The sequence below is a fragment of the Merops nubicus genome, unplaced genomic scaffold, assembly GCF_000691845.1.
Source record: "Merops nubicus isolate BGI_N331 unplaced genomic scaffold, ASM69184v1 scaffold15934, whole genome shotgun sequence".
Lineage (NCBI taxonomy): Eukaryota > Metazoa > Chordata > Aves > Coraciiformes > Meropidae > Merops > Merops nubicus.
The window spans coordinates 7,673-29,991 of NW_008603766.1; the positions used below are offsets into that span (position 1 = coordinate 7,673).

Genomic DNA, 22,319 nt, shown 5'->3' on the forward strand with positions numbered 1-22,319 from the left:
CGTGTGCCCGGGCAGCCCGGGCCGGCCCCCGCCCCCCACTGCCGGGCAGATAAGACAGGGAGCGGATCACGCTGCCTTATCGCTCGCCCTCCTCCTCGAGGGATGAAAGCCAGCATGTGTGAGTGAGGAGAGCCAGGGCCGGGCCGGCCACCCCTCCGTCCCCCCGCAGCCGTCACCTGTCCCAGCCCGTCCTGCTCTCACGTGCTTATATGGGCACGGCAGGATGGCATCTTGTGACGCGGCGCTGCTAAAAACAGCCCTGGCTCCCCTCGGCCCCGCGTTCAAACAATGTCCTCCGGCCAGAGCAGCCCAGGAAGCCTCTGATCGCAGCACAGCCTTGGATTTATTTCAAGGGAAAACAACCCGGAAAGCCCTCCGCAAGGCCCTCATCCTGAGCGTATGCCCCTGGAAAAGCGAGGGATGAGCACCTCCCTGAGCTACAAGTCCTTCTCCAAAGAGCAGCAGACCATGGATAACCTGGAGAAACAGCTGATTTGCCCCATCTGCCTGGAGATGTTCACCAAGCCGGTGGTCATCCTGCCCTGCCAGCACAACCTCTGTCGGAAGTGCGCCAGCGACATTTTCCAGGTAGGCTTCGTAGAACCGTGGAGTTGTTCTGGCTGGCAGAGACCTCTGAGCTCACCAAGCCCAGCCCCTCACCCAGCGCTAGCCGCAGAGCTCTGCTGCCCAGGCAGCACCAGCTGAAGGGAAGGGAAAAGCAGAATTCTGTAACAAGTTTTGACTGATTACTTCTAACAGTCAGTAAGACGGAGAGAGGGAGTGATTTAAAATATCAGTTGAGTGTCCCTGGTGGCCAGGGCTGAGCTCACAGCAGATGAAAGTGTCACCTGTTAACTGTGGGGACATGAGGAACCAGCCCCTCACCCTGCAGTCACCGGGTGCTCTCCTAGGGCTGCTTGTGGGAGCCATCCTCTCCCTGGGCATACTGACCAAGGTTTTCCTACAAGTGTGTTTTTGTTTGCGTGATTCTGAAAGGTTTTCATGGTTTTGCATGGCCTTACTCACCTCTTCTTGTGCTGTTTGGCAAGAGCAGGCCTCCAACCCCTACCTGCCAACCAGGGGAGGCACGACCATGGCGTCGGGAGGCCGCTTTCGCTGTCCCTCCTGCAGGCATGAAGTGGTCCTCGACCGGCACGGCGTCTACGGGCTGCAGAGGAACCTGCTGGTGGAGAACATCATTGACATCTACAAGCAGGAGTCCACAAGGTAAAAACCAGTGAATGTGTGCCCTGCAGAGGAGGTTTGCCACAAAAGCAGACATGGGTCAGGAGACCAGTGGCCTTTGGTCTTTCCATTTGGTGCACGTGAGGTTGATTTTATTGTTTTCTCTCTTGGAAAAGTGGAAGGGGATTCTGTGCTGCCATGCCTGCCTGTCTGTCTGTCTGTTGGCCAGTGAAGTCAACTCACTGAGCACAGGAAACCATATCCAAATTGGTGTTTCATTTATCCTTATAGCAGAGGATTGTGCTGTGCATATTCCCATGAGAAGCACCCATGCAAACAAAGCCCCCGAGGTTAGCATGGCTCCTCACTTGAGTAAGGACAAAGTAGCTAGGGTCACACCATTTATTTTAAAAAGAGTTCAGAAAATTCTTATTTGTCTTTAACCTGTGTGTTCTCATGCTAAGGAAGGGAAAGAAATTTCAAATCTTCGTAGAAAATCATGAGGAACATGGTGGAAACAAGAAAACTGAATTTCACACCTGAAAGGAGGTTGGAGCCAGGCAGGGTTTGGTCTCTTCTCCCAAGGAACAAGTGTCAGGACAAGAAGAAATGGCCTCAGGTTGTGCCATGGGAGGTTTAAGTTGGCTATTAGGAAAAATTTCTTCCCCAGAAGAGCTGTCAAGCTCTGGAACAGGCTGCCCAGGGCAGTGGTGCAGTCCCCATCCCTGGAGGGGTTTCCAAGCTGCGGAGATGTGGTGCTGAGGGACACGGGTTAGTGGGGACATGGCAGTGCTGGGGCAACAGTTGGGATTGATAATCTTCATCCAGCCAAGACAATTCTGTGATTCTAAAATACCCTGCATCATAATGTCAAATTGAAACTAAATTAAAAAAAAATAAATAAAAAATCCATTCCTATTTAGGACTCCATAAAAGAGAAGGAATAGCCAGAAATAATACGTATCAGTACTGTGTGGCTGTGCCCAGGAATCAGGACCTGAGGGCAGAGGAGTGGGCTGATGCTAAAAAAGTAAGATTACTCCTGAGTGTTAATTGCCTGCATTGGGTGTGTAATGGATCCAGCGTTAGGAAACCTTCCCATCTTCTCAGTCTTGCCATCCAGCCCCAACAAGGAGCTGAGTTTCACTGGGACAGTGAGGCAATATTGCTGGAACAGGTGGACACAACCACTGGAGCCCAGTGCCTGGGGTGGCCCAGGGCCCTTCCACCCTCCTCCAGCAGAAGAGGACAGCCACCAGCACAGAGAATGTTTCAGGGCCCAGTGGTGACTTTGGCTATTTTCAGCTGTTTAAATCCCGTCAGGGACGGTTGTAGCTGGGCATGGGTTTGAGCTCCAAAGCGTCGGAGAGCACGAAGTTGGCTCAGAATTGTCCTTTCTGCTGCCCTTTGCTCTCCGTGCCAAGGGAAGGTCAGCTACCTCTGTGAGTGTAATTGATACCCAAATATTATTTTAGTCAGGGAAATCTTGGAGGAAATTAATCAGCAAAGCTACGGTGGTGGACTTTGGTTCTGACCAAATAAGCTGGACGTGTGTGGCCTTATGTCTTTCTTGGGCTTTTTTTTGTTTGTTTGTTGTTTTTTCAGCTCACGGTTGTGTTTAACTTAAAAACTAAAGAAACGTGTCTCCTTTGCCCATGGAGTTCATGGACAATTGGGACAAAATTCAGTTAAACAGAAATGTGAGAAATTGAGTAGAATTTTTCTTAATTCCACAAAAGTAAAACACATGGTGAATAAAACAGAATAGAAAAAAAATGCAGATATGAACATGAGTTGCTGAGTAGATATTTGCCCAAAAGGTTTGTTTTGTTTAAGACGCTCATTTAACCTTCATGTATGTCCTTAGGGTGGAAGTTATTGTCAGGGTGACAGAGCAGGGCAATGCATAGCAGCTTTATCTAAACTATTGGACACTTTGTAGGCCTCCACTGCTTATCTCCCTCCACCTAACGTTCCTCAGGCTCCCATAATATGCTGTGGCTTTACCCTCTGCTGCCCCACTGAAACCAAGAAGTCATAGGATCATAGAATCATTTATGTTAGAAAACACCCAAAATAATGATTTTCCCATATATTTTTAATCTTAAATAGAATTACTGGTTGCCTCCTTGCTACAAAGCTCTGCAGAATGCCTTTTAAAAAGATGTTTCCGTGTAATTCCATTAAAATATAATATGGGAAAATATTTTCTACTTAATGATGAAAAGAGATATTTCCATGATGAAAATATCTATTTCTGTGATGCCATTGCTCCACTTGCTACAGATAAGTCATAGTTCTCCTTCCAAATGGTAGCAGAAGGCAATAATGGTTTATCCTGGAAATATTTACTGTTGCCCCAGTAGGAGTGGTGACCTTTGGAGGCTTAAACCCCTAGGCACACTCCCTCCATATATCTCCAGACCCTGTGCTCTGGTACCACATCCTCACACTCACGTGCTTGTCACAGAGGTGCTCAGGGTCCTACACCTGAAGCATGGGCTCAGAAAGCATCAGCCTGCCCACACAGACTGGACTAGAGCTTTCATTTACACCAGGAACATCAGTTAAGTGGCTTGTTTAAAGGAAGCTACAACTGAGTTAGTTCCTAACATAGAAGGAATTGACTTGTGTGTATATGGCTGAATCATTTTGGTGAAGAGAAGATCAGGACTGAGCTATAGTCCCTGGCTTAGCACAGGAGAGCAATGCTTCTGGTGGAACCCATGCCCTTGGTGGCAGGTACAACCTAGTTACTTACTGTTAAAAGGTTGTACAAACTAGACATGTGCTACCCAGCTAGAATTAATTTGTGTGAGACCTTATTTTGGTTACTGGCCTAGTGTAAAGTCCATAAGGACTGAGTTTGATATTGACAGTCCCAACCCCAACTCACAAAGCTCATCAGCAGAGCTGCAGAGTTAAGAGCATAAAGGTCCATCGATACCTACAACTCTTGCCTCAGATTAGTCCCCTGCATGAGAGCTGTGCTGCATTAAGGCCAAGTGACCAACACTTTGCATGAAGAACCCAAATGAAATTACATGTTTCATATTTCAGACAGATGTTGAATGCTAATTAAAGTACATGAGCAGTTTGAGATAAAACTTGAGTGAGGTTATTTACATTTTAAAATATGAGTGAGGATTCAGTCACTCTCCCATCTGCAACCCCCATCTGAAATCATGTTGCTATATTGTCATCATATATTTTCTTTCCCCCAAGGGCTGTCCAGGCCTGGCCCAGACTGCACATGGCAGTGGTGGAGACCACATCCCTGCAGGGGTTTCCAGGCTGTGGAGATGTGGTGTGAGGGACATGGGTTAGTGGTGCCCTGGCAGTGCTGGGTTAATGGTTGGACTTGATGATCTTAAAGGTCTCTTCCAACCAAAATGATTCTGTGATTCTATGATCACATCTTGTTGTGTCAGGACATTAAGCTGTACCACTGTCTATTTAATTATCCCATGTGGCAGGGTTAAGCCTACACTGCATATTGAAATCAGCCTTGGACACTGCTACACAAATCCCTGGAGACGTTCAAGGTCAGGCTTGATAGGGCCCTGAGCAACCTGACCTACTTAGAGATGTCCCTGCTTTTTTTAGTGGGGTTGGACTAGGTGACCTTTAGAGGTCCCTTCCAACCCAAAACATTCTATGATTCTACATGTACCATATTTCATGCCAATACCTTGTGTTGTCATCAGAAACTCACAAGCACCAAGTTCAATTTAAACGTGTCCTCTTTTGCAGACCAGAAAGGAAATGTGACCAGCTAATGTGTGAAGAGCACGAAGATGAGAGAATTAATATCTACTGTCTGAACTGTGAAATGCCCACCTGCTCCTTGTGCAAAGTCTTTGGTGCCCACAAAGACTGTCAAGTTGCTCCCCTCACAAACGTTTACCAGCAACAGAAGGTAAAGATCTTCTTGTGTCTCACAGTCCTCCCAGCAACCAACAGGACCGTTGACAGGAAAGTATTCCCATGGGCTTTCTGGAAGTTTCCAAGGGACCTGGAGGTGTCCTTGCCATTCCTCTGTGTGAGTGAAAGTCTCACACACATCTGCAGGAGCTGGTTAGAAACACAGGAAAATAAACTTATGAGAGATTGCACAGACAGATATTACAGTGTCCCAATTTTTATTAGTATAGTGAGTAAACCTAGAGAGCCGTTTGATGTGAAGCTGGGGATCTCCCTTTTGAGGTTCCTAATTCTTTTTTTCAGTGCTTTTAGATCAGAAAAACAAGCAGGATTTCCAGCACGTGAACTGGAAAGAGAACAGATCACTACAAATCAAATTGTTATCCATCAGGCACTTTTGCCTTTAAGCATCCCATTTTTAAGAAAAGTTGAGTGAAAAACATCCTCCTGCAAGTGAATGAAGGAATATTCAATAGTTGGCAGCACAGGATGTACCTAATATCCTCTGCCCTTGCTGTCACCAGTAAAAGACTTGTTTATTTTTAATACAGTATTAATTTAAAACCTGACTCACTGGGCTATCCTCCTGAGATAAACAGCTCATTTTTCTGGAGAGCCCCAGTGGGGAAAGCAATCAGAGAGGCCAAGTTTGCAATCCCAGCCTCCAACTTTGTCACACAGGTGCTTGTGTGTGGAAACTACAAATGAGAAGTCGCTTTAGGAAGTGCTTACAAACATCCTTTTCAATCAAAATAGGAGGGAGAAGGGGGAGAAGTTTCTTGGACTAAATCCATTCTCCCAGTCACTCCCTTTGGCTGGAGATTTGCAAGCAGTGGTTTCCTTCCCAAAGTGCCTGTGGAAAGGGGCTGTCACACCCAAGACTTCCCTTGTGCCAATGGCTCAGCCTCCACCTTCTCCCCCTTTTCTCCCTTCCCTTCTCACCACAGCCCCCGCCCTCGCGCCAGGGGCTCTGTAGTGACCTGGTCCTTCCAGGTCTATGGGACACCTCTCCTCTCCAGGGCCAAGAGCTACATTCCTCAGGGAAGTACCACAGTGCCAGCTAGACCCCGGCACTGAAAAACCCAGCCCTTCAAGAGATGAAGTCTTTTCTCTCAAAAAATCCAAAAGGATTATTTTGGGGCTGTTGAAATCTAGCGCTTCAAACGAAAGCATCTAGAAGAACCTCCTAGAACAAAGTGTTTCCTGCTTTCCAAACCACAGCTTCTTCTCCATGAAAAGTTTCAAAATATCAATATTTTCATAGTGTTTTGGGAAAGGAAACAAATGTCAGGGTTGTGTAGGGTGACTTGTGGGCAGGTGAAGCTCCAGTTTCCCTTGGTTCTGATGGGAAGAAGAGCTAATACTCTGGTATGGTTCCTTCATCTCCTGCTCCCCACTGTTCAATGTGCCACCCTGAAGTGGGACAGTGTCTAACCCCCTCCTGCTTGCTCTCCCCTTACTGCCCAGTCCGAGCTGAGTGATGGCATTGCAGTCCTGGTGGGGAGCAACGACAGAGTGCAAGGGATAGTCACCCAGCTGGAGGAGACCTGCAAGACAGTTGAGGTAGGTACCACCTCTTTAATTGCAGTTATTTCAGTATAAAGTCACCTTTTAAACCACTGGGAACAATTGTTCTTTAACAGACCTCGTTTTACCCAAATGCATTTCCACATTGTTTTGCTAAACCATTACCAGTGGCTTTGTATGGTATTGGCTGTACTGCCTCCACCAAAGTGTACATCCTGCTCAGCACCCTGCCTCTGACATTGGCCATAGGGTCAAGGACAAAGAATTAGGGATAATCCACATCAGCACATCTTGCTCAGTGTTCTTAGTGGCACAGGATATCACTGAAGTTAAAAGCAGACCCAACAAAATTACACCAACTCCCAGCTTATTTAACATCTAAGATCAGGTTCTAGAGGTGCAAAAGACCAGTGTTAGTCTAACACCTGACTGGTCCTGTGAACAGAGGGTCTCAGCCACAGGGTACCTACAGTGTGTCAGTGAGCTCTGTATTTGGTTGCTTTGTGTTTTGCATAGAAGTAGTTTTTTTAATACACTTAAGTTGTCCTTTAAGGATTCTTGTTTTGTTGCTTGTGGAAGGGAAGAGTTTGGGTTCTTTCTGGATTTTCTGGTAAAGGTCTTACTCTGGCAGAGCTGGAATTAGTTTTGTGTCATTCAACAGCAGAAGCAGCTTTCAGCTCCTCCAAGAGGTTTGCACCAGCAAAGCAAATATAAATATCAGCTCTGACCAATTTCAATATCACAGAGCAATAGGCTGAAAGGTGCTCATATGAATAGATTTTGTGATCAGAGTTTGATGAAGCAACTAGTGAAGGAGTCCCATCCCTCTCAGCCCAATTAGAATTATATTGACCCTTCAGAGCTGGAGCACAAAAGAGAAATGGCTGAGAAAAAGAAGTTAAACAAAGATGTATAGATTCTAACTGGTACAAAAAATTGATTCCACAATCTACGTACACAATTGCCCAAGGCTCCTATTTCCTCAGAGCAAGGAAGAATGGAAAATGTACAAGTTTGATTCAGAGAACATAAAACCATTAGCCCAAGTAAACGAGAGGGCGTGTTAGCAGCAGTCAGAACTTTGTAGTCAGGAAGTCTTCACATCACAAGGATGAAATTGGTTCCTATCAGGACTTTGCAGACAGAAACAAGCCTTTCAAGTAAGTTAACTGCAGAAATTTGAATGATACAAAAGCAGAAGCTTATACCCATTTAAGTTGAACTAGATGAACCAGAAACAAAACTTCAAACATCTCATCTAAAGTATGGAGAAAACATTGTGCTAAAAATACCTTAATAAATACAAGTTTCTGGAACTACCTTCCTCAGAGTCATCCACTCGGTTTGAAGTCTAACCTTTAAACATGAAGCCCAAAGACAGTGCAGCCATTCTACCTTCAGATGTTTTAACAGGCTTTTCACCTTTAAAGTCAAAGATTGCAGGAAATAGATCTTAGAGCTTGCCTTGGCACTTCCACATTACATTTCAAGCAAATCACATTTCCTACCACACAAGAGCTTTGTCTGAATTGACATCAGTTTGTCCTTGAAGGTGAAAAGCTACAGCTGGAACTGAGAAATGTGCACGCATGGAAATAACATCTATAATCCAGGATTGTCTCTTCTCTCTAACAATTTGCAGAGAACAACAAATATCTGCTTTAGCAGAAAATAGATTATTATTTTCCTTTTAAGCTGGAGTAAGCATTAGCCCACACTTCTATATTTACCTAGTGCTCCTATCCAACCCTAAAAGCCAGAAAAAAACAAACAAAATTATTAATACTTGTATAACTTTTGGCTGTTTGGAAGGTAGACCAAATTTATATATTATATGGAAAATAAAATGGAAAAAAAAAGTGGATATAAAATGCTAAATACTGGAAAACAGTAATAAATAAGTACTTTTTCACTCTGTAAACAATATGAGTTAAATAATGAAGAAAAAATGACAGTGTTTCTTTTCAAATGTGTAGGCCAGTCAATACAGATACCTCAGAAGCAGCAGTGAGACTCATGCTTAGTGCTGGACAGTCATGTGGTTGTTAATGTTTTTCATTACTCAGAATCTGATTAGGGCCATTCCATCAGGTCAAGACTCCATATGGAAACATATTATACAGAAAGAGAGTATTTCAGATCTATTTCAGCATTTCCTGTTAGGAAACTGTTTCGTACTCTCCCTCTTGAGGTTTGCAACTCTACAGTATTTGCTGTCAGGAAATGTAATATGTTAGAGCTTAGAGATAGGGAAGGATCTCTGCTCCCATCCTGCCACTTTTGGTTTTCTTTCCTTGACACTTGTCTTGTGTCAAGTAGCAACAATAGCAGAAGCCCGCCTTGAAATTAAGGTTGTTTTATGAGTGATCTGAGTGACATTTCAGAGGAGGTCACTGTAGACTAAACCAAAGAGGAGTCTGGAGCAACTGGAAGTACAGGAAACACTGGAAGAAAGCTAGGAGAGGCATGAAAGAGGAGAGGAAGATGATTTGAGGTCTGAACAACAAAATGACACCCAGGAACTGTGACTCCCTTGGTTTGAAAGGTTCCTTATTCCCACCCTGTAATTCACTAATCAGGAATTTCTGGGAGGTGGTAAGGACCTCCAGAAGGGCAGGACAAGCCTGGCTCCCCGCAAGTTTTAAATGAGGAATGCCTGCTTAGCCTAGTCTTCCTCACTGGGAAGCAGAGGTGGATACTTGGGTCAATGCAACAGAATCTGTTCACTCTCCACCCTTCAGTGTAGTGATTTTTGGCCACTCGTCTGTCTTAGAAGGCTTTTCTCCTTTGGATGGCAGACAGCAGACTGCCACGACTCATAGGAAAGAGCTCTGGCTGAAAGTCAAGAAAAAAGAGGGATTCTCTCTGGCCAAGGGCTATGAATAATCACTCCTATCAATTCCACAAGTGCTGTGGGACTGTTAATAATCCTGCACTGCCAGGATCTCAGCATTGTGCCACAAGGGACGAGGATGAGGAATTGATTCCACCTCAGGTCCTAGGGAAGAGATTTAAATAATCACCACCATCCACAACCAGATAGAACCACAGTCAGGTTATGCCCATTTGTGTGCCCTGGGGCACACAGATGACTCAAGTATTTCTATTTGGTAGACCTCAGACATTATAGATCACCTGTCTCCAATTTCCTCCCCATAAATCCTCCCATGCCATGCAGGGTCTTCTTGTTAGAGAGCACTCAATGAAGCAGTTGTCAAACCCATCCTCCTTACTCAGTGAAATATGCTGGGTTGTCTAGTTGGAAGGGCAGTAAAAGTATCTCAAAAAATGATGTGAAAATCAGTGCCTGAAGGTAAAATTGGAACCTTATTCCTCCTTCTTGTCTTTGTGCTTTTGTCATACACCATTTTCTTTGTGGCACCTCTACCTCCACTCAGTGCACAGAAAATGGAATATAATGGACACCTATTGTCAAAAGAGAGTCTAAGAGGGTGTATGTGAAAATCAAGCCAAGCCAAGATAGTTCCAAGTTCTCTGGTAAAAAATAAAATACTCCGGAGCTGATCTGAGCTGATGGCTCCTTTAAAACCCATTCTGTTGGTGCAAATGAACCCAGCTGCTAATATGGCAGGGTTTTTACTTTTTCTGCAGACTCTGATGTACCACTACAGACATCATAAATACCTCTCACAGTTTCTGAGCAGGCTGGCAAGTTATACAATAACATGTCTGGGGGCTTTCAGAGGCTTCAAACTCAGTTTGAGAACAGTTTTAAAACTTTTGTTCCGATAGCTTGGACTTTGAAAATTATAAAAGTCTCTGGGGTCATTCAGAATCCTTTGGACTGTTCAGAAAGAGGAATTTCTTTGATGAAAATGCTTCCAAGTAACTGTAAAAATAGAAACTCTTTTAAGAACATAACATGTTTAACATAAACAAAATGATTCACAGGAATGCAGCAGACGACAGAAAGAGCAGCTGTGTGAAAAATTTGATTATCTCTATTCTGTACTGGAGGAAAGAAAAAATGAGATGACACAAATAATCACTAGAACCCAAGAGGAGAAACTGGAACACGTCCGCTCCCTGATAAAGAAGTACGCAGATCACTTGGAAGCTGTGTCAAAGCTGGTTGAATCGGGAATCCAGTTCATGGAAGAACCAGAAATGGCTGTGTTTTTGCAGGTATAGTCTAAAGAGATAGAAGGAGAATGATGGGTTTATCAAAATAATATTTAGGCATTTCTCAATTTTAGGCACATTCAGAGTTAGGTCATCTTTGAGTGAACGTTTGTATAAACTCATTTTTCAAACACTTGCATCGGCACAGACAAATGGCCAGTCTTCTTGTGAATAGTATCCAAACCAAGAACATGTTTGCTGTTTGCACCAAAATATACAATACTGTGTATGAGTTTCTGGTCCCCAAAGAAAAATCAGGAATTTTAACACTTTCCAAAGTATCTTTATTGTTCCACGAGTATAATATATGTGCATATGAACTTCTGTGAGTTATAGGTTTCATTTGCCTATTGACAGAGTGATTAATTTTCCAAGAATTAAATATTTATGTTCTGTCACATTTTTATGCCGTTTCTTCTTTTATTTTTTCTTCTGTTTTCTTAGTATAAACTTAGGGGAGCTCATGAGCAAACCATTAGCAGCCTGTCCACTGAACTCACTGGTGTACAAATCCTGTCCTGCAAGTTTACAATTCCTCTATTTTAAAGGCTGGAAGGGTGTTTTCTACAAAATAAAAACCCCAGACCCTCAACTTATTTTCATCCAAGAATCATACTCTTTGAAGAGTACAATATTCTTTCCAGAAAAATAAAACTGTGTGGCTCCAGAAGTATGCCCCTGAGGGCAGCCAAAGATAGAGTTACTGTGGCTGGAGGTGGTGATGAAACAATTACTTTTCACCACAAACACACCAAAAAAAAAAGAGCAAAAATATTTCCATTTCATTTTTGTAGAGATTGTATGTATTTCCCATCTTATTCAGATTTTAATTCAAAAGTCTCCAATGAACTAAAAGGTTTACTCAGCTGTATGCTAATTGCCATCCAAATTTGATGTCATTTGTCTATCTTATGGTTGTCATGTTTGAGACCCATACTGGTGTGTTTAAAAGCAGCCAGTGTAAGAATTAGATCTCAATGCATAAAATGTTTGAAAAAATGGAACCATTTAAGAAGTCAGTTATTTCCTTTTTGTTTTCACAGAATGCCAAAACATTGCTACAAAAGTAAGTATTTAAACTTGAGACTCTTGATCTATATAATGAATTACAAATCACAAATTTGTCTGCAAATCCAAATACCAATAACCATTCTCTCTGTTTTAGAATTAATGAAGCATCTAAAGGATTTCAAATGGAAAAAATAGAGGATGGGTATGAAAATATGAACCAATTCACAGTGAACCTCAGTAGAGAAGAAAAGATAATACGAGAAATTGATTTTGACAGAGGTATGTCATTTATTTCATCTTAAACTGCAGCTCTGTGCCCAGTTCATCCCTGCGATCAGCCCCAGCTGCCACATCCCTGCCACACACGTGCATCTGCCCAGGTCACAACTCATGCAACACCCCTGCTCCAGCAGGGTCACCCAGAGCAGTCTGCCCAGGATGGCATCCAGGCAAGTTTAGAATCTCTCCAGGGAAGGAGACTCCAAAACCTCTCTGGGCAGCCTGCTCCAGGCTCAGGCACCCTCAGAGTAAAGTTTCTCATATTCAGATGGAACTTTCTGGGTTCCAGTTTGTGCCTGTTGCCCCTTGTCCTGTCACTGGGCACCACTGACAAGATTCTGGCCCCAGCCTCTTGCCCCCATGGGCCCTTTAGCTCTTGATCAGCACTGATCAGAGGCCCTCTCAGCCTCCTCTTCTCCAGGCTAACCAGCCCCAGGGCTCTCAGCCTTTCCTCAGCACAGAGATGCTCCAGGCCCCTCAACATTTTTGGAACTTCCACTGGACTCTCTCCAGTAGTTCCTTGTCTATCTTGAACTGGGAAGCCCAGAACTGCCTACAATACTCCAGAGGCAGCCTCCCTAGGGCAGAGTAAATGGGGATGAGAACCTTCATCCTTTGACCTGCTGGCCACACTGTTCTGTATGAATCCCAGGAGACCATTTGCCTTCTTGGCCAATATCACAACTTGTGCTACACCACCCCCCACCCCCAACCTTGTGATGGGGAATGTGGCACCCACATCTCAGGGATGAGGAATTAGTGTGGTCAGGAGATCAGTCCTGCATTTGAAACTCAGTCAGTGGGGTGCTCTGCAGCTGGGGGATATGGAAGCAGAGATCCAGCACTCTGCTTGTGGGAGCATGTTTGTCAGAGCTGGGATGGCTCCGAACAGCATCCAGCATTTGTGAGGATGAGTAGTGTCCTTATGCAAAAGAAAGTGTGCTGTTAGAGGGCTCCCTGTGGAAACCAGCCCAGCCATCAGTGCTGACAACAGGATGTGTCAGCTGATCCAAGAGTGATGGTTTGACCAAGTTTGACAGCCTGGTGTTAGGGAGTTTGGTATTCCAAACCTCCAGTCACATATTACAAAGATTTATTATGATGGTAAAGATTTATTATGGTGGCTCCAAGGTATTTAAAACAAAGATACACCTAAATTTGCAAGAGCAACTTTTTTGCTGGCCGATGGTGCCAGACCAGGTATCCTTTCCCCAAAAAAGTACAGGGCTGTGCTGCACGCCCCTCATGAGGCTAACTGCACAGGCAGGACTTTCTGTCCTCCTTCCCATGGAAAGGGCCAGCTTAAGTGTTTAACAAGTGTGTGTGTTTGCTGTCCTCCCTGCTGCAAAGCGCGTGCTGGCAGCTCCACGGCAGTGCCCAGTCCAGGCTAGTGGGAGCAGGCTCCTCACCAACACCCTCTCCCCAGCCTCTCTCCACTGCCAGGCAGCAGATTATCGGTAGCTTTGCTGTGCAATTGTAAATTAATTTTAATTACATAAAGACCATAGCCATCCAGAGGAGGCCACAAAAATGATTTGAGGGCTGAAATCTCTGCTGTGAGGCCAGGCCAAGAGAGCTGGCTTTGGTCAGTTTGGAGAAGAGGAGGCTCCAGGTAGACCTTCTTGTGGCCTTTCAGGACTTGAAGGGGCCTGTCAGAAAGATGGGGACAGATTTTTTTTAGCAGGGACTGTTGTGACAGGACACAGGGTGATTGTTTTAAACTAAAAGAGAGAGATTTAAACTAGAGAGAAGGAAGACATTTTTTGCAGTGAGCATATTGAGACCCTCGCCCAGGTTGCCCAGAGAGGTTGCCAGTGCCACATCCTTGGAAATATTCCAGGTGAGGTTGGACAAGGCTCTGAGCAACATGCTCTAGTTGCAGAGGGCATTGGACTAGATGACCTTGAAAGGTTCCTTCCCACCCAAACCATTCTGTGATTCTGTGTTTATATGATCTACATGTAGTGCTCAGCCCTGTCCTTTTATGTATGTCCTATCAGAGGAGGAGGGAGAAGAGGAAGAGGAGATGGTGGATGGTGAAGATTTGGATGAAGTCCACACAGAGTCATCAGGAGAGGAGGAGGAGGAAGAGGTGAAGGAGGAAGGGGCTGAGAGAGCATCACAGCCATCTCAGCAGGACCCCAAACTGCAGAGCACAGTGGGGGAGCCCCCAGCGGAACCGGCGCTGGCACCACCACTTGCCACCCGAGCTGGGCAGGTAAGTGGCTCTGGTGCCGCGTGCCCTGCCAGCTCTGCCCAGTGTGCCCTGGCACAGCAAGAGAAGCCCCTCTGTGGGCTGCAGGCACCATACAGCAGGAGCAGGGCTAAGGGAGTCGATGCTCTGGAGAGCACAGCTGTCCATTGCCTTTGCACACACACAACTGCACCTTGTCCTCTCAGCCTGCGTGTGTGTCGCTTGGCAGGCAACAGACTATGCTGCTAGGTCAATTGAGAGATATATGGGGTGCATGTAAATAAAAGATTCAGTTGGGGAGTTAAGCACGTTGTAATGGATAGTCCAAGTTAAATCACAGCAGGCAAAGCAACTATTATAAATGAAATGGTTGTTAAAATATTTATACTAAGAATTTGGCATTACCTCTGGATTTAGTGAGCTTTTCACCACTAATTTTTACATCATACCTCTAATCTGGTTTTTGGGAATGGTGTTTGCCACTTTCTGCTCTGGTCATCCTAAGGATATCTTCTGGGTGGATGCAGGGATATCACACACACAAGCAACAGGAGAATAGCCTAGCAGCAAACAGCTCCAGGGTGTGAATAATTCAGGCCAACACTTTTTTCTTAAGAAATGCAATTAGAATAAGACCATAATTGCTGCCTATTCTAAAAGACCTACATTAAAAAAAAAAAAAAAAAGTACTCTGTGTGCTACTTTAGCTAGCCTTACATACAATTAACTTCCCAAATTCTCCTCTTACGTAATTTACCCAGGGAGGCTGCTGAGCAGGTAGAAGCTGCTGTGAAGATACTTGAGGCGACCAGTGTGAAAACAAGGGAGCACTTACAGAATCTCTGGTTGTAGCAAGCTCCCCCCAGTAAAACAAGGGGAAAGATTCATTCTTCCCTTGATCTTGCTGCTTGCTCACTCCGTTATCAGTCAGTACCCCCTCCCTGGCTAATTCTACCCTCTTATCCTATTTAATGGGTAACGCCGTCTTTCCTATATCTGCATTATTCAAATCATAGTTGCTTTTTCTTCATGTTTTGATTGAAATTCTTTCAGACCTATTCTTTCAGAATAGATTAGGACAAATCTATTCCTCACAGTGAGGTAGAACAAACATAGCACGCAGAGCAACGTGGCTACGGCAGGAAGGTAACGTGGTGCACTCTGCTTGTTCTTCTCTTTATCTGTCCTGATTAAGGATGAGGTTGTGACACCAGCTGGTTCTCAACAGACCCCAGAGTCTGACACTCAAGTGCCGGCCACAGCAGAAACCGCCGATCCCTTGTTTTACCCTAGCTGGTATAAGGCTCAGTCGCAGAAATCAAGCAGCCCAAGCTCGACCCCGGTGAGTGGGCTGGGGGAAGTAGGGCCTCCTGTTTCTCTGGAAACAAGTGCAAAGAAGGCAGAAGCCCCAGCAGCAGGAGCCATCGAGGAGAGCGCGCCAGGGAGCGGTAAGGAAAGTAATGCCCCTGCAGCAAAGTCCCAGGTCAGTGCCAGCGGAGTCACCCTGGAGGGCTGTGACGCGCAGCGAGGCGGGAGCAGCGGCTGTGAAGGGAAATGCATCCCCATTTTCCTCTGCATGTAAAGAGCAAGAATAACCCCAGCAACACGGGAGCGGCACCCGCGCTCCTTTCGGCCCTGCTGCCAGTGGTGCAGGCGGTTGCAGTGAGTGGCAAGCTGGCTGTTCAGCTCCCGAGCAGTGTGTGGCCATCTGGCTGTTCAGCTCCCAGGCAGCGTGCAGGTGGCTGCCCGTGCTTGACCAGCAGCACACCTCACACACACAAGCTCTTGCAGGAGTCGCTCCCGCACACGCTCCGTAGCTGCTGGGGCGGCTGGCGGGGTCTCTGCGCATCGGCTATTTGCATGCAGTAGCAGTGGACAAATCCCATGCATGAGATCATTCTCGTTGCCTTCTGGAAGCCTGGGTACCTCCCCTGAGGTCCCACCAATGCTGGTAGAGCAGCCGTGGCTTGGCTTTGCCTCCCAGAGCTGTGGCTGCAGCTGGGGCGCGTGGCTTTCCCAGGGGAACGGGGAGCTAGCCCCATCTCTGGAGCTGCCTTGTGTGTTTGACTGCCTCGCAGCAAGCAGTGTCGTTTCCTGGGGCCAGAGCTGTGGCAGAGTTTCCACCAAGGGTTCTTGGGACTTGATTAAAGGAGAGCATGGAGATCATCTCTTCCGGTTCTGTGTTAGGCTACCAGCAGCATGATGGGATAACAGAGACTTATGCATTTGGTACAGGAAGATGTTTTCCTTAAAATTACAATGTTAGAGTCGGTATAACCTGAATTTGAGTATTCCTCCTTCTGCATATATGTACAAAATAAGGCCACAAAAGTGATCAGAGGGATAGAGCACCTCTTCTGTGAGGCCAGGCTGAGAGAGTTGGGGGTGTTCAGCCTGGAGAAGAGAAGGCTTCAGGGTGACCTTCTTATGGCCTTGCAGGACTTGAAGGAGCCTGTCAGAAACCTGGGGACAGATTTCTTAGCAAGATCTCTTGCAGCAGGACAAGGGGTGATGGTTTTCAACTAAAAGATGGAGATTTAGGCTAGAGAGAAGGAAGACATTTTTGATGCTGATGGTGGTGAGACTGTGACTCAGGCTGCCCAGAAGGGTAGGCTATGCCCCATCCCTGGAAACATCCCAGGCGAGGTTGGATGGGGCTCAGCAACTTGCTCTAGTTGCAGATGTCCCTGCTCCCTGCAGCAGGGTTGGACTAGATGACCTTTAAAGGTGCCTTCCAACCCAAACCAGTCTACGATTCTATGAAATTCCACATCAGTCAAAGATGCAAAGAACAGTGCTGAGGGAGCTGTGTGTGAAAGACTTGCACACTGCACCAGCTCCTGCTCTAGTACCTGGCTACCCGCCCATGAGCAGCACTCTAAATTAAGCCATCCTGGTTTACAGGCTTAAGCTGTATGTTTTAACAAAGCAATTAATCACCTCTGTATGTACAACAAGATTAGATTATGTGTGTGTGTCTGAAAAAGCACAAGTAGATAGTATTTCATGATGTTTCTTTTAAAGTTGGAGTCAACCATTTGGTGTATGTAAGCAGCCCCACCATGACAAAACATCACAGGGAGGGCAGAAAGTTACAAGGAGAAGGAGTTCATGCAATATAGTAAAAGAGACACTTACCTTGCAGCTGGAAGCTTTAGTCAGTAACTCTGGAATTTGGAGGTGGAAGGTTTCTCATTAACTTCAGTCTTAACAAAACCAACATTTGATGCCCAGATTTCAGTAGTTATATTTCAAGTCAGTTTCATTTGAGAATATTTGAGTGGAATAAAATAAAGCAGATTTGGTAATTTTAAAATACTCCATGACCCTGTCTTCTTAAGTATATTCCAAATGAGCTGGCAAAAGCAGGTAAATTCACAGTGAAATTAAGTGCTTCTGTTTCTTCATATCAGTTCCACTAAAGAGTGGGCAGCCAAATCTCACCATAGGCAGGTGAAATCCTTACTGGATATATTCCTTAGGAGCTTCCCTGACTGTGGTCTGTTTCCCTAGGTCCTAATTTACCAGGAGCAAAATCAAGGTTTGATGTGGCCAAAATAGCGACAGTGATTTTTAGTCACACCAGAGCAGCAATCTGGTACCTAGCTCTCTTCATCATTGGGTACTGGGAATAAAAACAGGCATGTGGAGAAGATGCCAGTTCCCAGCGTGTGATCTGGGTGGCTTTGATATTTTCCCAGCTCACAAGTGACACTGATGTTTTGGAAGGAGGAGGGTTTTGAGAAGAGTAGCATGTGGTTCTGGGGACGGTGGCAGGAAGGAGCAGGGGACACAGCTGAGGATGGGGTTGCCCCTGGCTGGAGACAGGGGAAGGGATAGGAAAGCTCAGGAAGCAGAAGGGGGCAGAGTGCGCTGAAGAACAGCAAAAGCAGAGTGGCCAAGCTAGGAGGGGTGATGCCATGGTCAGATTTGCAGATCTGAGATGAAATGTCATGAGCAAAATGGTCTCTGTCATGTGACAGTGATCATTTTTAAGTATGTGAACTTCAGCTTTGTGGTTTGGTTTTTTCTTTTCCCCCTGCATGTGATCTTCACACAGCCCACTCTGAGATGCCATATTTGTTCATTTTTTTAAAACCCTGGCTGATGTTCCTTACACCACTGTTTTCACTCCCTTCTACCAACTGCATAATACAATGGAAAAGTGCTGTGGGAACAGAGCTTTTCCACTGAATGTAGTGGTAATGACTAGTTCATGTCCTGACAACACTGGTGAAGCACTCTTCTTATTTTCTCACAGGAGTTAGCATTCTGCATATCACTTTTGGCATTTCTTATCATACTACATCGTCTTTGGAATCTGATTCAATACATGATTTGTACTTTCATGGGTAGGAAATATTTTGTTTTACCATTAACTAACAGTTTAAGTAGTGTCTCTAGTGATGTTCCTACATGGTTTTAAAGGACTTTTTCCCTTCCCATCCAAAACATCACGCTAGTTCACGATACAAGCTGCCTAAAACTTCTTCCTCGCAGCTTTGAAACGCCACCCTTCAGCTTACTCCTGCATGGATTGCATCTCCCTGGTTCAGAATGAAAAGAGACATTTCCTCCCTCAGTTAGATGGGCTTATGTTTCAGTTGCTGTTCAGATGACCAGCAGGGTGGAGAACCTGTAGGTCAACAGGAGATGTTAAGAGCCCCAAGCTTGTTCAGCCCAAAAAATGAGGGAGGAAGATCTAGAGGAGAATGGTTATCATCAGAGTGGTAAAAATCAGGAAGAGAAATCCACTGAATAATCCTGCTGCCAGGATTCACACTATGAGCAACCCATCAGTGCTCCCTCAGGGGGATGGCTCAAAGCATGCTTAAGGTCCCCAGGAGGACCTCCAGGGAGCAGGACTCAGGCCATCACCCCGAGGGAGCACCACTGTGCAGAGAGTCACCTCAAGCCCTGCCCACACAGCACACCCTACACACTGGGCACCCCACTTCAGGTCCTTTTACCACCAAAAAGTCATCCAAAGCCATCTCTCTGATATCCCCAGTGAGTGTGGAGTACCCAAACATGGCCTTGAAATGCATCCTCTTGCAGCTGGGGAGATCCCAACCCTTTAGAAACCTGTGCTTGAAGACTGTTTTTCTATAGGCAAAAGGTTTTTTCCCTTAGGTCACACTAATTAAGAACTGAAATACCCACAAGGTCAAGGACTAAGAACTTCACTACCCAGTGAAGTTCTCCCAGATGTAAATACTGTAAACTAAACCTTAACTATTCCTTAACATCTCTTCTGGAGTAGCTTCTTTTTGGTAGATGCTGTCCATGATATAGTTCTGTCAGCCCCAAATTTACACCCCTTTTAGGTAAGACATATTGTGTAAATTGAATTTCCATAGTGATTTGGCTGATCTGCAGAGAATTCTGTCTTGCCACTGGGATATTTCATCTTATTTACTGAAGACCAAGGAGCTCTGACACAAAACAACTGTAGTTACCTTTGGGTATTCGCTCTAATGACAGAAAAATTCAATTTTGGTCTATTCTTCAAGGCAAAGATGCCTTTATTTTCCTGCTCACTTTCTGTACTGCATTCTAAGCACTGTACAACGTGATATGGTGCATCCACGAAAAAGGATAAATCATTTTTCAGCTTTTATGTGCAACAATTCCAGCACTATGACTGAAGTGTATCTCCCCATTAAAAGAAAAGGCGCACCAGACACTGAATCTCAATTAAGTTTATGGATCATAGTTTGATTTTCATTCATTTGTGTTTTGTTTTGAAAATATATTGTATTATTACAAGAGGACAGAGTGAGTTTGTACTCCTGGGAAATCAGGCATGCAAATAGCATTACATTCTTCCCTCCACCTCTACCCCCCTCTTTCTCTTCTAATTTGGAATACCTTTCAAAATTAAGAATAGACAAATGCAGAAAGCTCTCATTTCTACCACCTGAGACCTCTTCCTATGTGGTATTTAGTAACAGCTTTATTATTTATTTAATCATGAAACAGAAAGGAGGTGAGGGAGAAAGGCATTTTGGTCTCAGAAAAATTTGCAGAAAAATTATTTGTTTCTCCATGTCTAGTGAGGTGGTTGTTCAGACAGCTTATCTGTCATGCAAGATATCAGGTCACTACTCCTTTTGCTTTTTGTGTCATAATCCCCTGAAAGCCAAGTAACAAAATTACTTGAAATAACTGTAATAATAAATTATAATAATAATATAAATCTACATGACTGTCATCCTAAAAGCAGCATATAATTTATATTCAGGCTATTTTAGTAGAATATACTGATAGGGATTTTCTTGGTTTTCAGCAGCAAAAAGGTCAGTTCCACTTGTGGATCCCCCAAAACACAATAGGAAAAGCTGCACTAAAGAGACACATCCCACTTCAGGGAGAGCATCAGGCAGGAGCATAGTCCCCACGGGCAGCTCCTGTGTCCAGTGGAGGACAAGAGGCATCTCCAGTAACAGACAGTTCACCAGCTGCTGCTGGTTCACACTTGGCACCTTTTCATGTCTGCCCATTGGGTGTAAGGTGACCTCACTCAACTCAGGTGCTTCTGCTCATTTCTAAAGCTTAGGGGGTCTTTAGAAGTGAATCTGAGTCTCTGCAGGTGACAACCAGGAGCAAATGACTACCACCCAGGGAGAGGGGACAGCATCAATGAGTTGCCTTGCCACCGTTAGGAGTGAGGTGTTAGCAGAGGGTGACAGAGAGAGATCAGCTGCTCTTTCCAGTGCATGAGAGAGAGAAACAGATCTTGGAGTCCAAACCAAAAAACTTAGAGACAGTCTGTGTAATGGGTTACAGGAGGTGAAGCAAGCCTACACCAAGTCTTCAGCTGCCTTAGAACCATAGAATCATAGAATTTGGTTGACCCTAAGTTCTGCCCTTCAATTCCCTGCTAGCTAGAGGAAAGCCATGCACATCAAGAAGAGTAAAGCTACTTTCCAGGAATGTGTAGTCCTTAATATCTTCACATGCAGAACCCCTCTAGCCCTGGTTTGCAAGAAAAGAATCCTAAAAATCAGCAGTGAGAGGTATTTTACAACATACTTATTTATTTTGTCACTAGAAGGAGGCAGATCCCAAAATACTTTGTATCTGCCCAAATTATTTCAGCCTGGTTAAAATGCAGAGAGCACTGGATGTGTAAGAAAAAGTTTGTTCAGTCTTTTCCCCAATCAGATTTTTGCAGGGAACATCTCTCATGCAGTGACACCATATAAATCTGTGAGAGTTCATAAAAGTCTTGTATTTGCCTGGGTCCCTGGCTAGGCAGCTTATTTCACCTAAGATGAAGTACTCAACCCTGCATTCTATTGCTCAAATTCCCCATTGGAGAAATGGCTGGCTGTGGCTGCAGAGGACCCAAGCACATACATTGAGTTGGAAAGGAAATGCAGGTTAATCATCCACAAACAGCATTCTGATCTAATTTCCCTTTGCTGACAATAGGTACGGTGCTTTAATTCCATGAGGGCATAAAATATAATCAGGGTTGAGCTGTTTGGGAGGAGAAATACTAATGGAGTGGCCTATGTTAATCTTATTTCATTAGTTTTAAAATTTTCTATTACTTGCTTGCAACCTTATGCCATCTGCCAGAATTACCATAGGGAGAGTCCTCTCTGTATTCATGTACTGTAGTTCTCTTTGCCCTGCTGCTGAATACTTCAGTTCCAGACAGTGATCTTTCAAATATTTTTCCACAAGACAGCTTTAAATCACGTCAGAGAGGTCAGTACTTAGTTAAGTTATAGCCAATTGGTTGTCAAGTCAATATGCAGACAACAGGGACAAAATAAGATCATTTAAAATCAAAGTAAGCCCAAGGGAGATCATACCATACTCCTTGCCCACATACCTCTGTTTTTCTACTGCTCTGTAAGAGGGACAGTCCCACACACATCCTAGCACAGGGCTGCTCTGGAATGGTGGCACAAGCACAGCAGTGGTGCACAAATCACAATTCCCTCTCTCTTCTCTGAATTGGAAACTCAGTCTTTGCCAACCTGCTCAGGCAATTTTCTGCTGACCGCTTGCCCAACATAACATTATACCATTATTAACAGGC

General features: G+C 44.8%; 1 protein-coding gene across 1 annotated transcript in view; it reads left to right on the forward strand.

Annotated features, from left to right (window-relative positions):
• The first annotated feature begins 295 nt into the window (after nucleotides 1-295).
• Nucleotides 296-22,319, forward strand: part of TRIM55 (tripartite motif containing 55) — a 32,901-nt gene continuing 10,877 nt past the window's right edge. The window contains exons 1-8 of the mRNA XM_008938788.1: nucleotides 296-588; nucleotides 1,055-1,227; nucleotides 4,939-5,104; nucleotides 6,577-6,672; nucleotides 10,549-10,782; nucleotides 11,823-11,845; nucleotides 11,945-12,069; nucleotides 14,070-14,287. Coding sequence (XP_008937036.1) covers nucleotides 400-588; nucleotides 1,055-1,227; nucleotides 4,939-5,104; nucleotides 6,577-6,672; nucleotides 10,549-10,782; nucleotides 11,823-11,845; nucleotides 11,945-12,069; nucleotides 14,070-14,287 — 1,224 coding nt within the window. The 5' untranslated portion in view covers nucleotides 296-399. The remainder of the gene's footprint in view (nucleotides 589-1,054; nucleotides 1,228-4,938; nucleotides 5,105-6,576; nucleotides 6,673-10,548; nucleotides 10,783-11,822; nucleotides 11,846-11,944; nucleotides 12,070-14,069; nucleotides 14,288-22,319) is intronic.